The sequence below is a fragment of the Cervus elaphus genome, chromosome 12, assembly GCF_910594005.1.
Source record: "Cervus elaphus chromosome 12, mCerEla1.1, whole genome shotgun sequence".
Classification (NCBI taxonomy): Eukaryota; Metazoa; Chordata; class Mammalia; order Artiodactyla; family Cervidae; genus Cervus; species Cervus elaphus.
In genome coordinates, this window is record NC_057826.1 from 51,401,657 (window position 1) to 51,418,042 (window position 16,386).

A 16,386-nucleotide genomic window follows, 5' to 3' on the forward strand; every position below is an offset into this window, starting at 1 on the left:
TCTCTTTTTCTTGTTAATACTCTATTCTAGTCGGATAGGTTTATACAACCACCCACCCCAAGTCCTCCATCAGTCTACCTTCCAGCTGATCTTCCAGCTACTCACCACTCTTCCAGCTGATCCAGTTCAGCTCCCCGCTTGGGTTGCCCACTCAGACAGACAATCTGATTGAATCACAGCCCTGCATTCTTCTGCAACTTCTTCATTACTGAAAGTTCCTCAAGTGTCCTTTCTACTCAGATGTAGACTAAACTATTGGAGAGTGAGGATTAAGAGTTAAACTTTCTGTTTTATGCTGTGCTTAACACACTGCCACACACAGAGTAGGTGTTTGGAATATTAAGCTAATAAAATCTTTCTGACTCCTGACCACCTGCATTTGGTACAGGGTTGTGGTCTGCTTTCTAGCCTTCCCTCCTTAGGTTCCAGGATCACAGGTATCTGGATCATCACCACAGAGTCTCCTCCTTCTCTTCTCCAAAACAGGATGATTAAAGTAAAAGACGTATGGATTAAGTCTCTCTGAATCCAAACCTGAATCTTGCACATTCTTGCCGTTTCTGCTCTTTTCTTCAATATGCCCTCTAATGTATGCTTGAAGGTTAAACATTTAAGACATGCGGGGCTAAAATCCATGCCTACAATTTCAACAAAGCAAAACAAGACAAAAAGAGCTATCAGTCCTACATAGGAATAATGTGTACCCAGAGGTAGAGGTGAAGTGGGTGGAGAACTGTGAGGAAACTCTAGCAGTCACAGGAAAAAGGGTAATTGAATAGCGTGGAAATGAAAAACTTAGTCATCATTTGTGCAGCTATGGACATCAATTATAATCAAAAGGACCATGTGACTTTGAATTCACTAACTTCCTGCAAGTGTATTTGATAGACCTAGTGTGCAATTTTTTGTGTAATTCATAAAGTTCATGTAGATGGTAACTTTCTCCATATTTCAGACACTTTGATAATATATCTGCTTCTTTTTAGTCCTTTGGGTGCAGATCTCAATAAAGAGAGAAGCTGGTATAACTGCAAACCCAACCCGAAATTCAGGTACTCTCAAGCGTACTTGAAATCCAGATGTTTAATTCTCCTGTGCATTCCTTTGATATACATTTCAGTTCCCTAAGGAACTTTTAGCTTTCATGGTTTTGTTTGTTTTTGGTTAGGTTTAGGGAAACCACAGTATCCTGAATTATTCTACCTCTTGGTGGCAATGATAGTTATACATGAATTATCAAGTTGATCTGACAAAAGAATGCTAATGTGCAATTTTCTTATAAATGCCAAAAATAACTGTTAAAGGTTTTGTTGCAGTGGAAAACAGGTTCCTGCTGTCAGAAATACATATTACTACTAGTGCAAGGAGCATGACTATCTTAGAAGCAAAAATAACCAATTTTAACTATCATTCTATCATGGAATCAGTTGAGGTGTATGAATAGTGGTGTTAAATGGAGGTTTGTTCTTTGATGAATGAGATTAGGTTGTTAAAAAATAAGTAATAATGTATTTATATTATTAGTCATCAAACAGACTTGGTTCATAAACAGAATACCCAAACATGTGCAATAATAATTGAACTCAGTTTTCTTTGAAGAAAGATAAGTAATGATCATTTTAGTTCAATTGGTTTAAATGAACTTTTTCATATCGTGGGAATAACATACCCTTTTCTTGTAATCAGTTGGTTCACCAAGGTTAGAAGTCTTTATAGGTAAAACAGTTGTAAAGTAAAAGAAAATCTGAGTCGATTGTAGGAGTGACTATTACACTTGACTTTCTTCCTATATTTTTGAGTGGAACGATCGCTCTAAGGAATGAAGTTCTTTACTTCATTCTGTGGTTCTGTGGGTTGGCTTAAACCCTGGCTTAAACCACACACCAGCTGGTTGTAGAACCCTGGGCCTCAGTTTTCACCTGTAGAGGAGGGATAGTAGCAATACCTCCCTCACAAGATTACGGGAAAGATGGAATGAAATAACACATACAAAAGGTTTAGAAAAGCATCTAGCACTTAGCAAGTGCTCGGTGGTGATTACCCAGTGTCGATATTGGAGATAACAATGTGGCACTCCTGTGTGTGCAAGGAATCAATCTACTCTGAGTCCCAGCTCTGCCCATTTCCAGCTAGATGAATGAGTTTGCAAGTTGTCTCACTTCTCTAAGTTAAGTGACTGATCTCTCAGACAAATTTTCTCATCTCAACTTAGGGGTACAAGTAGAACAAAGCTCATGGGGCCAATGAGAAGATTAAATGAGATAATTCATATAAAGCATCGAACATAATGCCTGGAATATCAGAACTGCTTAGTAAGTGATAGCTCCTGTTGCTACCATAGCACCTACTGGAACTTTCACCGTTCCTATCACCACTGTTATTACTATTATTATTGAACTTGAAGTAACACAAAATCCTGAAAAGATATACAGCTCTTCTTTAACAATCAGCCCAATCATGTACAAGAGTTTCATTAAATATACAACAAATCCATCAAGTAGACACCAGTACTTGGTAGGCTAAGCATTTTTATTTTCTAGTACTGGTCATAATTTTTTTTTTTTGGCCATGCCACGTGGCATGTGAAATCTTAGTTCCCTGACCAGGGATCAAACCCACATCCCCTGCATTGGAAGCACAGAGTCTTAACCACTGGATCACCAGGGAAGTCTTGTGATCATGGACGTTAAAAGAGCTATTCCTCATCTCAATTCACCCTTTTGAACCTATGTTCTGAAATGAGAATACAAATACTTTTTGTCCAAATTCAGTTCACAAATCTGAGGTCCATAAACAGCAAATATGAACCAGTTGGATGCTCTGATGGAAACACTTAGCTAAAGATTCAGATTTTTAATGGAATTCACAGATCCCCACCATGAATGGTGGATTTTTCGACTATGCAAATCTCCTACCTTGGAAGAACTGACTGGCAGGGCCAAATGTGATCCATTTATATCTTAATACGATGAGACAGAGGAATCCTGTATAGTTCAAAGAGCTTGGCTCTAGACAGACAGGCTGAGTCTAAACAAGGCAAACATCTCCAGATGGTTTGGGGGATTTTTACTTCCTTGGATTAACTGATCTTGAAGGAACAAAGTAGGGATTCCTCTGGGTGAGAATAGGGGGACAGGAGGAGGAGCAAAAGTCGTTTTTAGCATCCAGGGGTAAATATTCACCGCTCCCTTCATTGCTACTGTATGCTTGGGTCACAATGGCAGAATCCTGGAGGTCTCTCTAATTCTTTTCTCCTCTTTCACTTTTCTGGCTTAATCTGCTTTCCAGTTGTGAGCTGAAACTTTGGGAAACTGTACACTTAGCCTTTGTATTTTCAGATTATTTTCTGTGATTATGTGTTCCCACTTTCCTGCAGTCCCAACCTTGAACTAAGTGTGTAAGCTCTTGGGGTCAAAGAATCTGTCAGTACATAGTAAATCCTTAATAAACAATTGTCCATTGAGCAGCCCTCTAAAGAGGCCAGCACTTGTATTTTGGTCATGCTCCATCGGCAGCAAACTTAGTGTCTGGGATGGCTAGTGGTCTCAGCAAGCTAAGAAATGAAACTTCTGGCAACTAGTGAGCACTAGTTTGTGGCTGTTGGTCAATGGGTGGATGAGAGCTGGATGAAAGCCGACTGAAAGAACTTCAGTGTGGCTTCTTCTCAGGTCTGTCCTAATGAAACATCCAGCCAGCAATTGAAATTATAATTGCCGTGAGTCACACCATGACTCACACTGGTTGTCACAGCAACCAATTAACTATACAACCAAAGCACCTTCCATTCACTTTGCCAAGAATGGTTCTTGAGTTTTCCTGGACTGTGAAAACACTGTGGGTGAGCCCCAAGTTTGGGGTTGCTAAGAGTCTACAACCAAAAGGAATGGCCTCAAGGAAAGGAAAAGAAAACAAGAAAATAAGGCGAGTCTAGTTCTCGGACCTCCTGAGTAAACAGCAACAACCATGACAAACTGGTGGGTTCACTTTGCGATATCAGCAAATATCCATAGAGCGGAGGTTGAGGCCTCAAAACTAATTTTCTCTAAGTCAAATTTAAAGCCAAGTCTCTAGGGGTAAGTAGTGAATACATTAACCAAGTTTGCTTTAAATGATCATAGTAAATAGTTTTTTTTTCTTTAAAGATACAAAAGGGTTAGTTCTCAAAGAAATATTCTGATTTGTACTAAAATATTTTTACTTCTAAGAACTAAAATCTATTTATAAATAATACAGTGCTTTAATTTTCTATCTTAGGTGTTAGCCTAATGCAACCAAACATTTGCAAATGTACTAAATTCAGTTTTGATGGTTATTTGGGTTAAAATGAAAAGTTCCAGAAGGTTCAGAAGCATATTCTATTTTTATTTACTAGGGAAAACTGACAGTCAGTGGGACTACACTGACAAATTTTCTTGATTGCTTACGGAGTAACTTGTAGTTTTTGCGTGTCTGGAAGTCCCTGAGTGTGGAAGAAAGCAAGGAGAAGAGACTTAAACAAGAAATACAAGGGATATGATTTAGGAATATAAATTAGGGTGTTGGGGTTAATATATATACACTACTATATGTAAAATAGATAACCAACAAGAACCTACTATATAGCACAGAGTAGGGAACTGTACTCAATATTTTATAATAATGTATCAGGGATAAGAATCTGAAAAAGATCTATCTACCTACCTCCCTATCTATCTATCTGAATCACTCTGTGCTATACACCTGAAATAACACATTATTGTGACTCAACTATACTTCAATAAACAAAAAACTCTAAAAAAAGAATAAAGAATATAAACAAGGATGAGAACAGGAGGAAGTGATGATGGTCTATTGACACTCTGGAGGCAATCCAGGAGCCAACCAGGTATCTCTCTGGTCTACGCTGTGGTGATTAGATGCTATATTCCCTAAGATGACGACAATGATGGTAAACTCCCTAGTAGCTGGAAATAGCTAAGATTATTATCTGTCATATTTTTCACTTTTTCATCTCCATATATGTCATCTTCTAACATTTTAGTGAATGCAGAACTACCCATGCAGAATTAGATTAAGAAGTCAGGAGCAAATGAACAGTTGTCCTTGGCAAATAATAAAAACCAAGACAGCAGTGGGTTCCAAGAAAAAACATATTTATCCACACAGTACTATCTCAGCAGGAAAGAGACCAGAACAAACTTGTGAATCATCAAAGCTAAAGCAATCTTGGAAGTGTCCAAACAAATACAGGTGCTATATAATCAACCGTGAAAATTAAATTCTACACCATGGTAAAATTTCTCGAGGACACCCCTATCCCACAAATAAAAGCTCCGTTTTATGTTCACACATCAAAACCCATCAGGAACGTTTCCTGTTGACAAGTGAAGAACATCGCAAGCATAAGAATTCCTTGATCTGTCATGATGACTTCATAGCAGAAGCCCCCAAACTTGGCCTTTCCTCACCTGCCAAGTAAGGCTAATGACACTGATGCTGCTGTCCCAGGAACTGAGGAGAATCAGTGGTCTCCAAAGACCAAGCTTATGGATTTCTGTGAGGCTAACAGTCAGATCTCTTTTCCTGGGAATTTATGGCTTAACTCACCCCAAACACTTTTCTTTTTTAAAGAAGCAATACCTGTACTTTCCAGATAACAAGGTGGCCTAAAATGCTATCAAGTGTCACAACTATTCAAGTTCATTCTGTAGTTCTTGCACCTCTGACTGGTGTACCTGTGAGCTGACACTCAGGTCTGATAATATATTCTGCAGCTGTACATGTTAATTTGTAAGTGGAACAATCTCTTTGTGAGGGCAGTTAGGAAATTCAGGTTGAAACTGCTAATGGGAGGTGACTTCAGCTGTGGGTGATTATGTAGTCAAGCCTTGACCAAAGTTTGCCAAACCCTGGCTAAAAGTAGAAGTCTCGAGACAGTCCGAAAAATGAATTCACACACTTCCCTAAGAGTGAAACTTTTTGAAGAATAGATGTCAAGATGATTTAGGAGGAGCTGGAATTTAATATCTTAAGAAAACTGATCAGCAAGTTGGGAAAGTTCAGTTTTCAAGAAAAATCAGACAGATGCTAAAGAAGTCATTTGGGTGATGGTTATTAGAGGAAGAACTGATTTGTTTTCCTCCTCCTCACAACTTGCAGGGCCTGTAGAGACACTAAGATCAGAAATATGATGGCCTGTCTGCTAAGCTTAGTGACAAAAACAATCTCCATGTTTAAGTGCCATAGAAGACTTTCACTAACATGCAACTTGGACAGTTTAATTTCTCCTTGACATGTGCAAAGTTTTGTGTCAACTCTCTATTCAGATGCTGTTCTTCCCAGCTTGTCATTGGGACATTTTATTTTGGGCCCTGTCCCCACATAATGAAAGTAAACATCAACCAAAAAAACCAAGATGATTTCTAATCTAAATTGTTCTTATAAATGTAATATCTAAGCTACACAATAAAGGAAGTATTAAATCTTTCTACATTTACATTATGCTTAATCCCTAAGAATTTTCCTGCTGATTTTCATAGTTAGAAAGGCACTCAAAATCTACCCACTCTGGCTAAATCTTGATTTTGTTTTCAAGCAGGTATATCTGATAGAGTTCAGTAAGCCTCCATTGAAAGACCAACCTGTTACATTGCCTGAAGTGCCACCTTTTCTCATTAGCTACCACTCTCTTGCTGTCATCCAAATCCTTCCATGAATTTCAGTCCAACCACAGGTTATTATTTCTGCAACAGGCCAATGAAATTATCCTTAGGGATGACAGTTCCTTGAAGGTCCTTATGGATAGATGGTCTGTATGTTAAGTAACATCTCTGCTCTCTGTCCTAGTCATTGAATCCAATGGAGTTGAACTAGTGGTTTTGTTCGCTTATCCAGGAGCCAAGTCATAATGCAAACAGTCAGCGGCTTTCTGTATATTGCCAGGTGGCCAGGAGTCCATACCCCAAACCGCCATCAATAGTAGGCACAATCATCCGCCCCTGTTCGGGAGAGGCCCAGGACTGAGCTAGCAGAAAGACTGAATTACTTACCACCTCTAGAGTGGGTCCCACCAGGCCAGGGACGAGCTCATGGGCAAGGCTGTGCAAGGAAGCGCTCTGTACCATGCCTGCCCTGCGGATATACAGAGGACTTCAGTCTCCTGCACTGTCAATCTCTCAGTCATCATGAGCTCAATTATGCACCGACAACAGCAAGAACAACGACGACGACGACGACAAAACAACCCCCAAAAAACTAAGGGCCACAGACTATCCTGGTGGAGGGACAGCCAGCTGGAACTGTGCATTGAGAGATGAGGTGCTGTCCTGAGCATGTGTCCATTACGGGCCTGAACTTCCCTCTATCCTCAAACTAACATTCCACTGGAGCGAGAGCCACGTGGAGAGACTGCAGGACTGGGACCTAAGAGTCAGGCAACCATCAGACTGGGTGGGGTTGTTGGCTTTTGTTTTTTTTTGCTTTTTATATTTGTTTTCTACAAATACAGATAGACAGACAGACAAATCCAAGAGCAGGTTTTAAGAATCAACCGAGGCACAAGATAAACTACTTTGATGGTACACAGATTTTTTTCCCCTCCAAATGGTTCACATAAAATCAAAACTTTTCAAAGCATACATAGGAAAAATTGGGGGACACATCTCTGTTGGCCCTAAATTGTGCCATAAGTATCTCCATTGCTTGCCTTAGAAGGATGCCCAAACATATCTCATAGGTAGCACGTATCTGTGGTCTGAAATAGTTATCAAATTCTAATGACACTCTTAATTCAAAGTCTAAATAATATGCTGGTCGAGTACAGCGAAAGTTGACTGCCTGCCATCAATGACGTATTGATTTCATCCTGAGGTTCAAGGCACAGTCAAATTTGCTCAGAATGCAAATCACAACACTTTACATTGACGTGAGTTTGCAAACTTATGGTGGAGTTCGAATGAAGGCAATTGATGAAAGCAGTTGAACCTGAGAGGTGGGAATGAATACAGAGGATAAATTCAGCACACGTTTCCACATCAAACTACCCATGCGATTTACCAGGGCCCACAAAGGCCACACTCAGGGTCAACCGGCAGCATCCTGGTCAGTATCTCTGCTCCACAGACACAAGTACAAAACGACCTACATCGTGAATGGTGAGGAAAAGGAAACCCAAGTTTAAAAGAAATCAAGGTGATGTTTCCTGGAAACATACCAACTCCTCTAAGAAGGATCCAGAGTAAGGGTGACCAGTAAGTAATTAATTGATCCTCCTGGCTAGATTGTATGGTTTTTCTAAAGATGAATGCCTCGAATTGCTAGAATGTATCACACTATGCCTAGACCCTCTTTAACACACACTCAGTACAAACAGGTGGAGATGTACCACTTCCAACCACTACAGGTAGAGAAGTACGACCTGTACTGACCATGGATCACAGTTGAAACATTAGTTTATACTTGGAAGGGCCACAGCAGCCAGACATATGCGAATTCCAATTCTGCAGAAAACTTTGGACAAGAAAAAAAGATGCATTACTTACATGTATGTGTCTTCTTTGTTACTGAGATACCTAGAAGAGAAGAAACAAAGACAAAGGTGAGAAAGCAGCCTATGTGTATTTCTTAGAACATACATCATTCCCAGTGTACTCTGAAATACATTTTGTTCAGATGGGGATGGAGAAGGAAGATGAGTTCTCATTTCACCTACAACATCATGGGATCTACCCCAGAATAATGAAATCATTAACCATGGGGCCAGCAAGCATTGCCTACTGGCTTAAGAGATTTTGTGGCAAAAATAAAATAAAATAGCATCATAGACAGTCATTAAACAGAATGAGGGAAGACTCTTATTTTTTATTTTAAATAGGGAAGATGATCACATCTATAAGTAGAGTGGGAAAAATTTAAGGGAAAGATTTAAGAGAGTGATGCCAACTTACTCAGACAAGAGTGAACCGAGCCATGGAGCAATTAATTTGCTCTGGCCATTGATTTCATGTTCACTTTTTAATGAAAATGACTCTTGCTGCTTACATGAAGCATTACATTTAATGGGGAGGGAAAATACATCCACAAAATGCACCTCTCTGTCCGTACTCATTAAAGTCAGAAGGGGGATGAATGCTACTTCTGCAAATGGCAGCGCAACGCACAGAAACCACATGAAGACATGAGGGATTCATGAGTCAGCACCCCTGAGGCTTCCAAGCTGCTTCACAAAGAGCAGGTGAGGAATGGAGCTGGGCAAGATTTGGCACATGAGGACCTCAGAAAGATAATGTGAACGCATCCTTCAATGAAAACAGTGCTACTGACATTTCAGAAGTGTTCCACTTATATATTCTGTATGCTTCATTCTTCTTGGGGGATATTCTTAAGACTAAATAGGCTCAAAGTCATAAAACTCTTGAAAACATTTAGCCTGTGACTAAGAAATGCGGTAAACCATGAATGTGTTTTTTCTTTCAAGTTATTAAGAGAACTATTTAACCCTCCTCTAGAAAGTAACCTCATTGAAAAATTTGGCACCCACATCAGACCTATTACTTAGCTATGGGACATATCATACAGGGAAGAAATCTGTTGTGAAAATCCGTGGTAGACATAAAAAAAAAAAAAAGTTAGTGCCAAAGTTGTACGCCAAGACCAAAATCACACACTTGCTCCCCCCACAACTTTCCAAAGGACTTATTTAGGGAAGCTGAAATTACATAGCCCAACTCAAATTCTTTTTTCCCCCCTTTTTATTGAGGAAAACGAAACTATTGTTTTTCATCATGTTTGAGTTGGCTTTGGAGAGTGAAGTTAAAACCCTCTGCAAAGAGTCTTAAAGACTCTCTCACATAGGAACTAACCAAAGGGTTTTAGGAGTTTTTGAAATGAACATTTTCATGGGAAGGGAACTTCTCCCAACAGCAACAGGGAGTCAAATTGAAAATCTGAATACCATTTGCAACTCCAGCTCATGATACCAGCACCAATAAATTGATATATTAGTGCTCTTTCAGCATTATGAGAGCTATATGTGTACTTTCCTTAGGAAATAATGCTTTCTGTAAAAATCACTTTGAAGAGAAAGTGCTTATGCTGTCACTCCTGATTATTCAGAACCTTCACACAATTGGATTTAACACAGCCCCAAACGCACCTATCTATATTCGCTGAGTGTGGAACAATTTTTCCTGACATCCAAAGGCCTGATGAAAATACCACTGCTTTGACTTTTCTACTTAAATTTATTATACAGTGTGATGCAGTGTTCTCATCAAATATTTTCATGACGATTATAATGATAATAGATTTTGAAAATCTTTCCAGGAAAACTGCTTGGTCTTTGCGATCAGAATAGCATGGATCTAAAACTTCTCATATCTGTCTCCAGAAGAAAGTATGACTTCTGCAACAGCACAAACTCAGCCTCTTTTTTTTTTTTTTTTTAAAAAGCTGCCAATTAGTGATCAGTATAAATAACTAGGGAATATATCTATACAAGAGCTGCCAGATTTAGCAGAAACAATACAGGATTCCCAATTACATTCAAATTTCAGACACTAATAATTTATGTGAAATTAAAATGTAACTGAGCATCCTATACTTTATCTGGCAACCCTAACTTATATAAGTAAAATGTTAAAAAAATTTTAAAAAAGTAAATTATATTCATTATGGCAAGGAAAAATATACCAATAAATTAGTAGATATAATTTTATGGAGAAAGGCTTAAAAAACACATCCCTCTCACATAAGTAATATCTTTTAAAATGCATTAAAACTCCTATTTATAGAGACAACTGTGTATAACACTTAATTTTCTTTTTCTTTTTTTAACTTAAGAGCCATTATGAAGTCAAAATTCTGTTTTCATAGGAAAGGAAAATGAACTGAAACAATTTGAACACATAAAAGACAAACTTAATGAAACAATCAGAAAATTTCATGGAATTCCTTACTTCTCATTTCCTTAAAAATAACTGTGATTACTCTAATGTCTTATGGTAGTCTTTTCTCTATAGAAGCTCCAGTACTTCAGAGTAACTGACTCCACAGAAGTGGGGGGAAAATAAAGGAGAAAATGTCCTTTTCATTGCACAAATGTGTCAACTCTGGAAAGTTTAAGGAAGACAATAAGAAGTTTTCTGTGGAAACTTAATATCTGGTGGGAAGTGAATCCATGGTATGTATTTAAAGCTATCTAAGGAGGTAAAACCTCTTGATGAAAGTGAAAGAGGAGAGTGAAAAAGTTGGCTTAAGGCTCAACATTCAGAAAACTAAAATCATGGCATCTGGTCCCATCACTTCATGGGAAATAGATAGGGAAACAGTGGAAACAGTGTCAGACTTTATTTTTTTGGGCTCCAAAATCACTGCAGATGGTGATTGCAGCCATGAAATTAAAAGATGCTTACTCCTTGGAAGGAAAGTTATGACCAATCTAGATAGCATATTAAAAAGCAGAGACATTACTTTGCCAACAAAGGTCCGTCTAGTTAAGGCTATGGTTTTTCCAGTAGTCATGTATGGATGTGAGAGTTGGACTATGAAGAAAGCTGAGAGCTGAAAAATTGATGTTTTTGAATTGTGGTGTTGGAGAAGACTCTTAAGAGTTCCTTGGAATGCAAGGAGATCCAACCAGTCCATCCTAAAGGAGATGAGTCCTGGGTGTTCATTGGAAGGACTGATGCTGAAGCTGAAACTCCAGTACTTTGGTCACCTCATGTGCAGAGTTGACTCATTGGAAAAGACCCTGATGCTGGGAGGGATTGGGGGCAGGAGGAGAAGGGGACAACAGAGGATGAGATGGCTGGATGGCATCACCGACTCAATGGACATGAGTTTGAGTAAACTCTGGGAGTTGGTGATGGACAGGGAGGCCTGGCGTGCTGTGACTCATGGGGTCGCAAAGAGTCGGACATGACTGAGTGACTGAACTGACTGAAGGAGGTAAAAGACTGGTACTTGAAAACTGTAAGATACTGATGAAAGATATTGAAGATGACACAAAATGACGGAAAGATATATGATGTTCTTGGACTGGAAAAAATAATATTGTTAAAATGATCATACTACCCAAGGTGCGGGGAGCCGGCCTGACTGCTCAGGCCCCTTCTCGGCCCTGAGAGAGATCTAAGAGGTCCCTCTCTGTCCCGCCACCCCTGATTTATTAAAGTGCAAATTGGCCTTTCTCACCTCCCTCAAGGAAATTGCTGCAGCCACCATTTGCCCATTCTCCTGACTCTGATAAGATTATCGGGCTCCTGTGAATGGTTTATATCTAGGTAGTCTTTAACTGATTGTAAGACGCTGGTGCCATGCTCTACTAGAGTTGAGATAAAACTCCTGAGCTAAAACTAGTGTCTGCAGTTCTGCACGTATGCATGTCTTTGATCTAAAATTTGGTGAGTCCTGTTAGCATATATATGTATGTTACCCCTCAATAAAGTCGTCGGAATCAGTCACAAGCTGACTCCGTCCCTCTCAACCCCATCTTTCCGAGTCTTTTATTTCTCAGGTGCTCTGGTGATTGCGTCCTCGACCTGTTCGTTTTGCCGGCAGGTCCGGCACCAAGGCAATCTACAGATTTAGTGCAATCCCTATCAAAATACCAATGGCATTTTTCATAGAACTAGAACAAATAATTTAGAAACTTATACAGAAACACAAAAGACTGAAATAGCCAAACCTTGAGAAAGAAAATTGGAATTGGAGGAATCATGCTCTGTGATTTCAGAATATAGTATAAAGCTACAGTTATCATAACAATATGGTAAAGGCACACACACAAAATATACACAGATCAGTGGGATAGGATAAAAAGCTCAGAAATAAACCCACACACTATGGTGAATGAATCTACGACAGAGGAAGCAATAATATACAATGGGGAAAAGATAGTCTCTTCCATAAGCATTGCTGGGAAAACTGGACAGCTACATGTAAAAGAATGAAACCAGAACATTATCTAACATATATACTAAAACTCAAGATGGATTAAAGACATAAGTATAATACTGGAAACCATAAAACTTCTAGAGGAAAACGTAGGCAGAACACTCTTTAACATAAATTGTAGCAATATTCTTTTCAGCTCTGTCTCCTAAAGAAAAGGAAATAAAAGCAAAACTAAACAAATGGGACCTAATTAAACTTAAAAGCTTTTGCACAGGAAAGGAAACCATCAACAAAATGAAAAGGCAACATACCTAATGGGAAAAAAAAATTGCAAATGATATGACTGATAAGGGGTTAATATCTAACATATGTAAACAGCTCATATAATTCAACATCAAAAAAGCAAACAACTTGATTAAAATATGGGCAGAAGCCCTGAATAGACATTTTCCCAAAGAGGAGAGGCAGGCACACGTGGCCAACAGGCACATGAAAGGATGCTCAAAATTGCTAACCATCAGGGAAATGCACATCAAACCCACAGTGAGATATAACATCACACTGGTCAGAATGGCTATCATCAAAAAGAATACAAATAACAAATATTGGTGAGGATGTGGAGAAAAAGGAACCTTTGTACACAGTTGGTAGAAATGTAATTGCTGCAGCCACTGGGGAAAACAGTATAGAGGTTTTCCAAAAAACTAAAAATAGAACTACCATGTGACCCAGCAATTCCACACCTGGGTTTATATATATATATATATACATATATATGTGTATATATATATGTGTGTGTATATATGTATATGTATATGTATATACACACATATATATATAAAATTCAAAAAAATACATGCACCCTAATGTTCACAGCAGCATTATTTACAACTGCCAAGATTTGGAAGCAACCTAAGTTTCCATCAACAGATGAATGGATATAGAAACTGTGGTATATATCTATATATATATATCTATATGTCTATATCTATCTATCTATCTATATATATCCAGTGGCATATTACTCAGGCATGAAAAGACTTAAATTTTGCCATTTGCAACTACTTCGATGGACTTGGATGGTGTTATGTTCAGTGAAATAAATCAGACAGGCAAATGCTGTTATCACTCATTTGCAGAGTCTAAAAAATACAATGAAACTAGTGAACATAACAAAAAAGAAATAGACTTACAGATATAGAGAACAAACTGGTGGTTATGAGTGGAGAGAGGGAAGTGGGGAGAGACAAGATAGTGGTAGTGGATTAAGAGGTACAAACTATTATGTGTAAAATAAGCTATAAGGATATACTGTACAACACAGGGAATATAGCCAACATTTTATAATAATTGCAAACCTTCCAAAATGTGAACTGTTATTTGTACAACTGTAACTCATATAATACTGTACATCAATTATACTTCAATGAAAAATAGAAAACCCTTGGTATGGCTAGTGCCTCTAAAAAGAATAAATATTTAAAAAAAAAAAAAGATTTACTCTCAAAGCACATCACTCAGCAACCCTCTCTATAAATAATTTAAATGCACAGGGCCCTGTCCCCCAGCCTTAGCTAAGTCAGGAAGCCCCACCAGTGCTTGGGTGAAAGAAGTACTTGAGAGGCCTGTGTACCCTGGTTTCTGACCAGCAGCCATTTCTTCATCCCCCTCTCCCTTAAATGGGTTGGCTGGTCTTCCATTTTGCTTTCTTGTCATTTCCTCAGAGGCTGCAAGACCCCTGTCTTTCTCGCTATAGAGCTTATCATCCCTGAGATCAAGGCCATCTACGCTGCCCATCTTTGTTCTCAGGTGGAAGGGGTAAGCCTTATTCAAACCTAACGCTCCCAGCAGTGACTCAGTCAAGAATTCCAGGATAGTTGGGTTTTCTAAAGATAAATTATGAGTGTTTAAGAGAAAAACAGCTCTAATTCAACCCAGAAGTGAAAAAGAACAGACTTTTTAAAGGCAACTTAAAAAAATTTATTTATTCATTTTCGGCTGCATTGGGTCTTAGTTGTGGTTTGTGGGACCTTTCGCTGTGGCATATGGGCTTCTCTCTAGCTGGGTCCATAGGTTCCAGAATGTAGAGGCTTTGTAGCTGTGGTGCATAGCCATCATTGCCCTGTGGCATGTGAGATAGTTCCTAGACCAGGGATCGAACCTAAGTCCCCTAGGCAGATTCTGAACCACTGGACCACCAGAAAAGTCCCAAGGTAGCTTTTAAGATAACTGGATTTGGAGTCCAGCTGACCTGAACTTATGTTCTTAGTCCATTCACTTTTTTTCTTTTGGCAGAGACCCTGGGCAAGTCACTTCACTTCTCCAGTCTCTACAATTGTACATAATCATAATAATACTCAAAAGGCTGTTGTGAAAATAAAAATGAAATAAAAATGTGTAAAGAGCTTTACAAAGTGGGAAATGTGATACAAATATTAATTATTAACTTTGATAAAAGATGGGGAACCCATACAGTCTTACTCTAACAAAGATGAATTAGAATGTTCTACCAAAAGTTACGCCTTAGCTACTCATGATATCCTGGGTTTCATACTGGTTATCAGATCAAGGACTCTGACTTCAAAGTTTGTATCTGATGGAGGAGAGCATAAGACAGAGAACCAAGTTTTTAGAAGTAAGTGGATGCTTATTCTAGACCCCAAACTCCATTGGATTTTACTCTTTAAAATCAACAGAAGATACTTGCACATGGGCAGTTGGCCTGCGTGGACAAAGGACTTGGATCAGCACCCCCAAAGCATGTCAAACCAAGTCCTGATGTTGTGAAGGTTTTGATCCACTTCCCAATGTCTGGAAGTGACAGCAATCTCCTTCCCCAGAGATCTGAAGAGGCATGCACTCAACAGAGATTGGGACTTCATGAGTTGTGGAAGAGGGATGGCTGGAACTAACTTTCTAAACACAGACCACTCACACACCCTGAGCCAAAAGTGACCTCACTGGATGATTTGGGAAAGTCATTTAACTTCTCTGGGGCTTGGTTTTCTCATCTGCAGAATGAGACAGCTGAACTACACGGTTTCTCGATTTCCCTTCTAGTGTCTTGATCAGTGACTCCTTGCCCTGCTTTCAAGCTATCAAACCAAACTTCCTCTATGCAACAGGCTGCCAGGTCTATTTCTCACTGTGAAAAAAATCTAATGGAGCTCACAATCAAAGGCAACCCCCTGAAACTTTTCTTCTTTTTACCTTTAAAAACCAAAGAAGAAAGAAGGCAGTATCCACAAAAGGTTATATAAGGAAAAGATACACTTCTTTTGGATGATATTTTAAAATTATCTGGGCTAGAGAAAAATGGTACCTTTTGATAAAATTGTGAGACTCCTTATAATCTTACCCAGCTCATTTTATATATATATGTCTGTGTGTGTGTATGTGTGTGTGTCTGTGTGTGTGTGAGAGAGAGAGAGAGAAAGAGAGAGATCCCCAGGTAATGCTTTAGAGTAATTTCTAACTTAACAGTGTGATAACGATTTTAAATTGCCAATTAAT

General features: G+C 38.8%; 1 protein-coding gene across 4 annotated transcripts in view; it reads right to left on the reverse strand.

Moving 5' to 3' along the window:
• Positions 1 to 16,386, reverse strand: part of RORA (RAR related orphan receptor A) — a 779,268-nt gene that overhangs the window by 188,085 nt on the left and 574,797 nt on the right. For 3 of the 4 annotated variants that reach the window (XM_043918826.1, XM_043918825.1, XM_043918827.1), the window contains one exon: positions 8,520 to 8,549. In XM_043918826.1, coding sequence (XP_043774761.1) covers positions 8,520 to 8,549 — 30 coding nt within the window. Of the gene's footprint in view, positions 1 to 7,028; positions 7,048 to 8,519; positions 8,550 to 16,386 lie in introns of those variants that run through there. The other variant, XM_043918831.1, reaches the window with a different exon arrangement.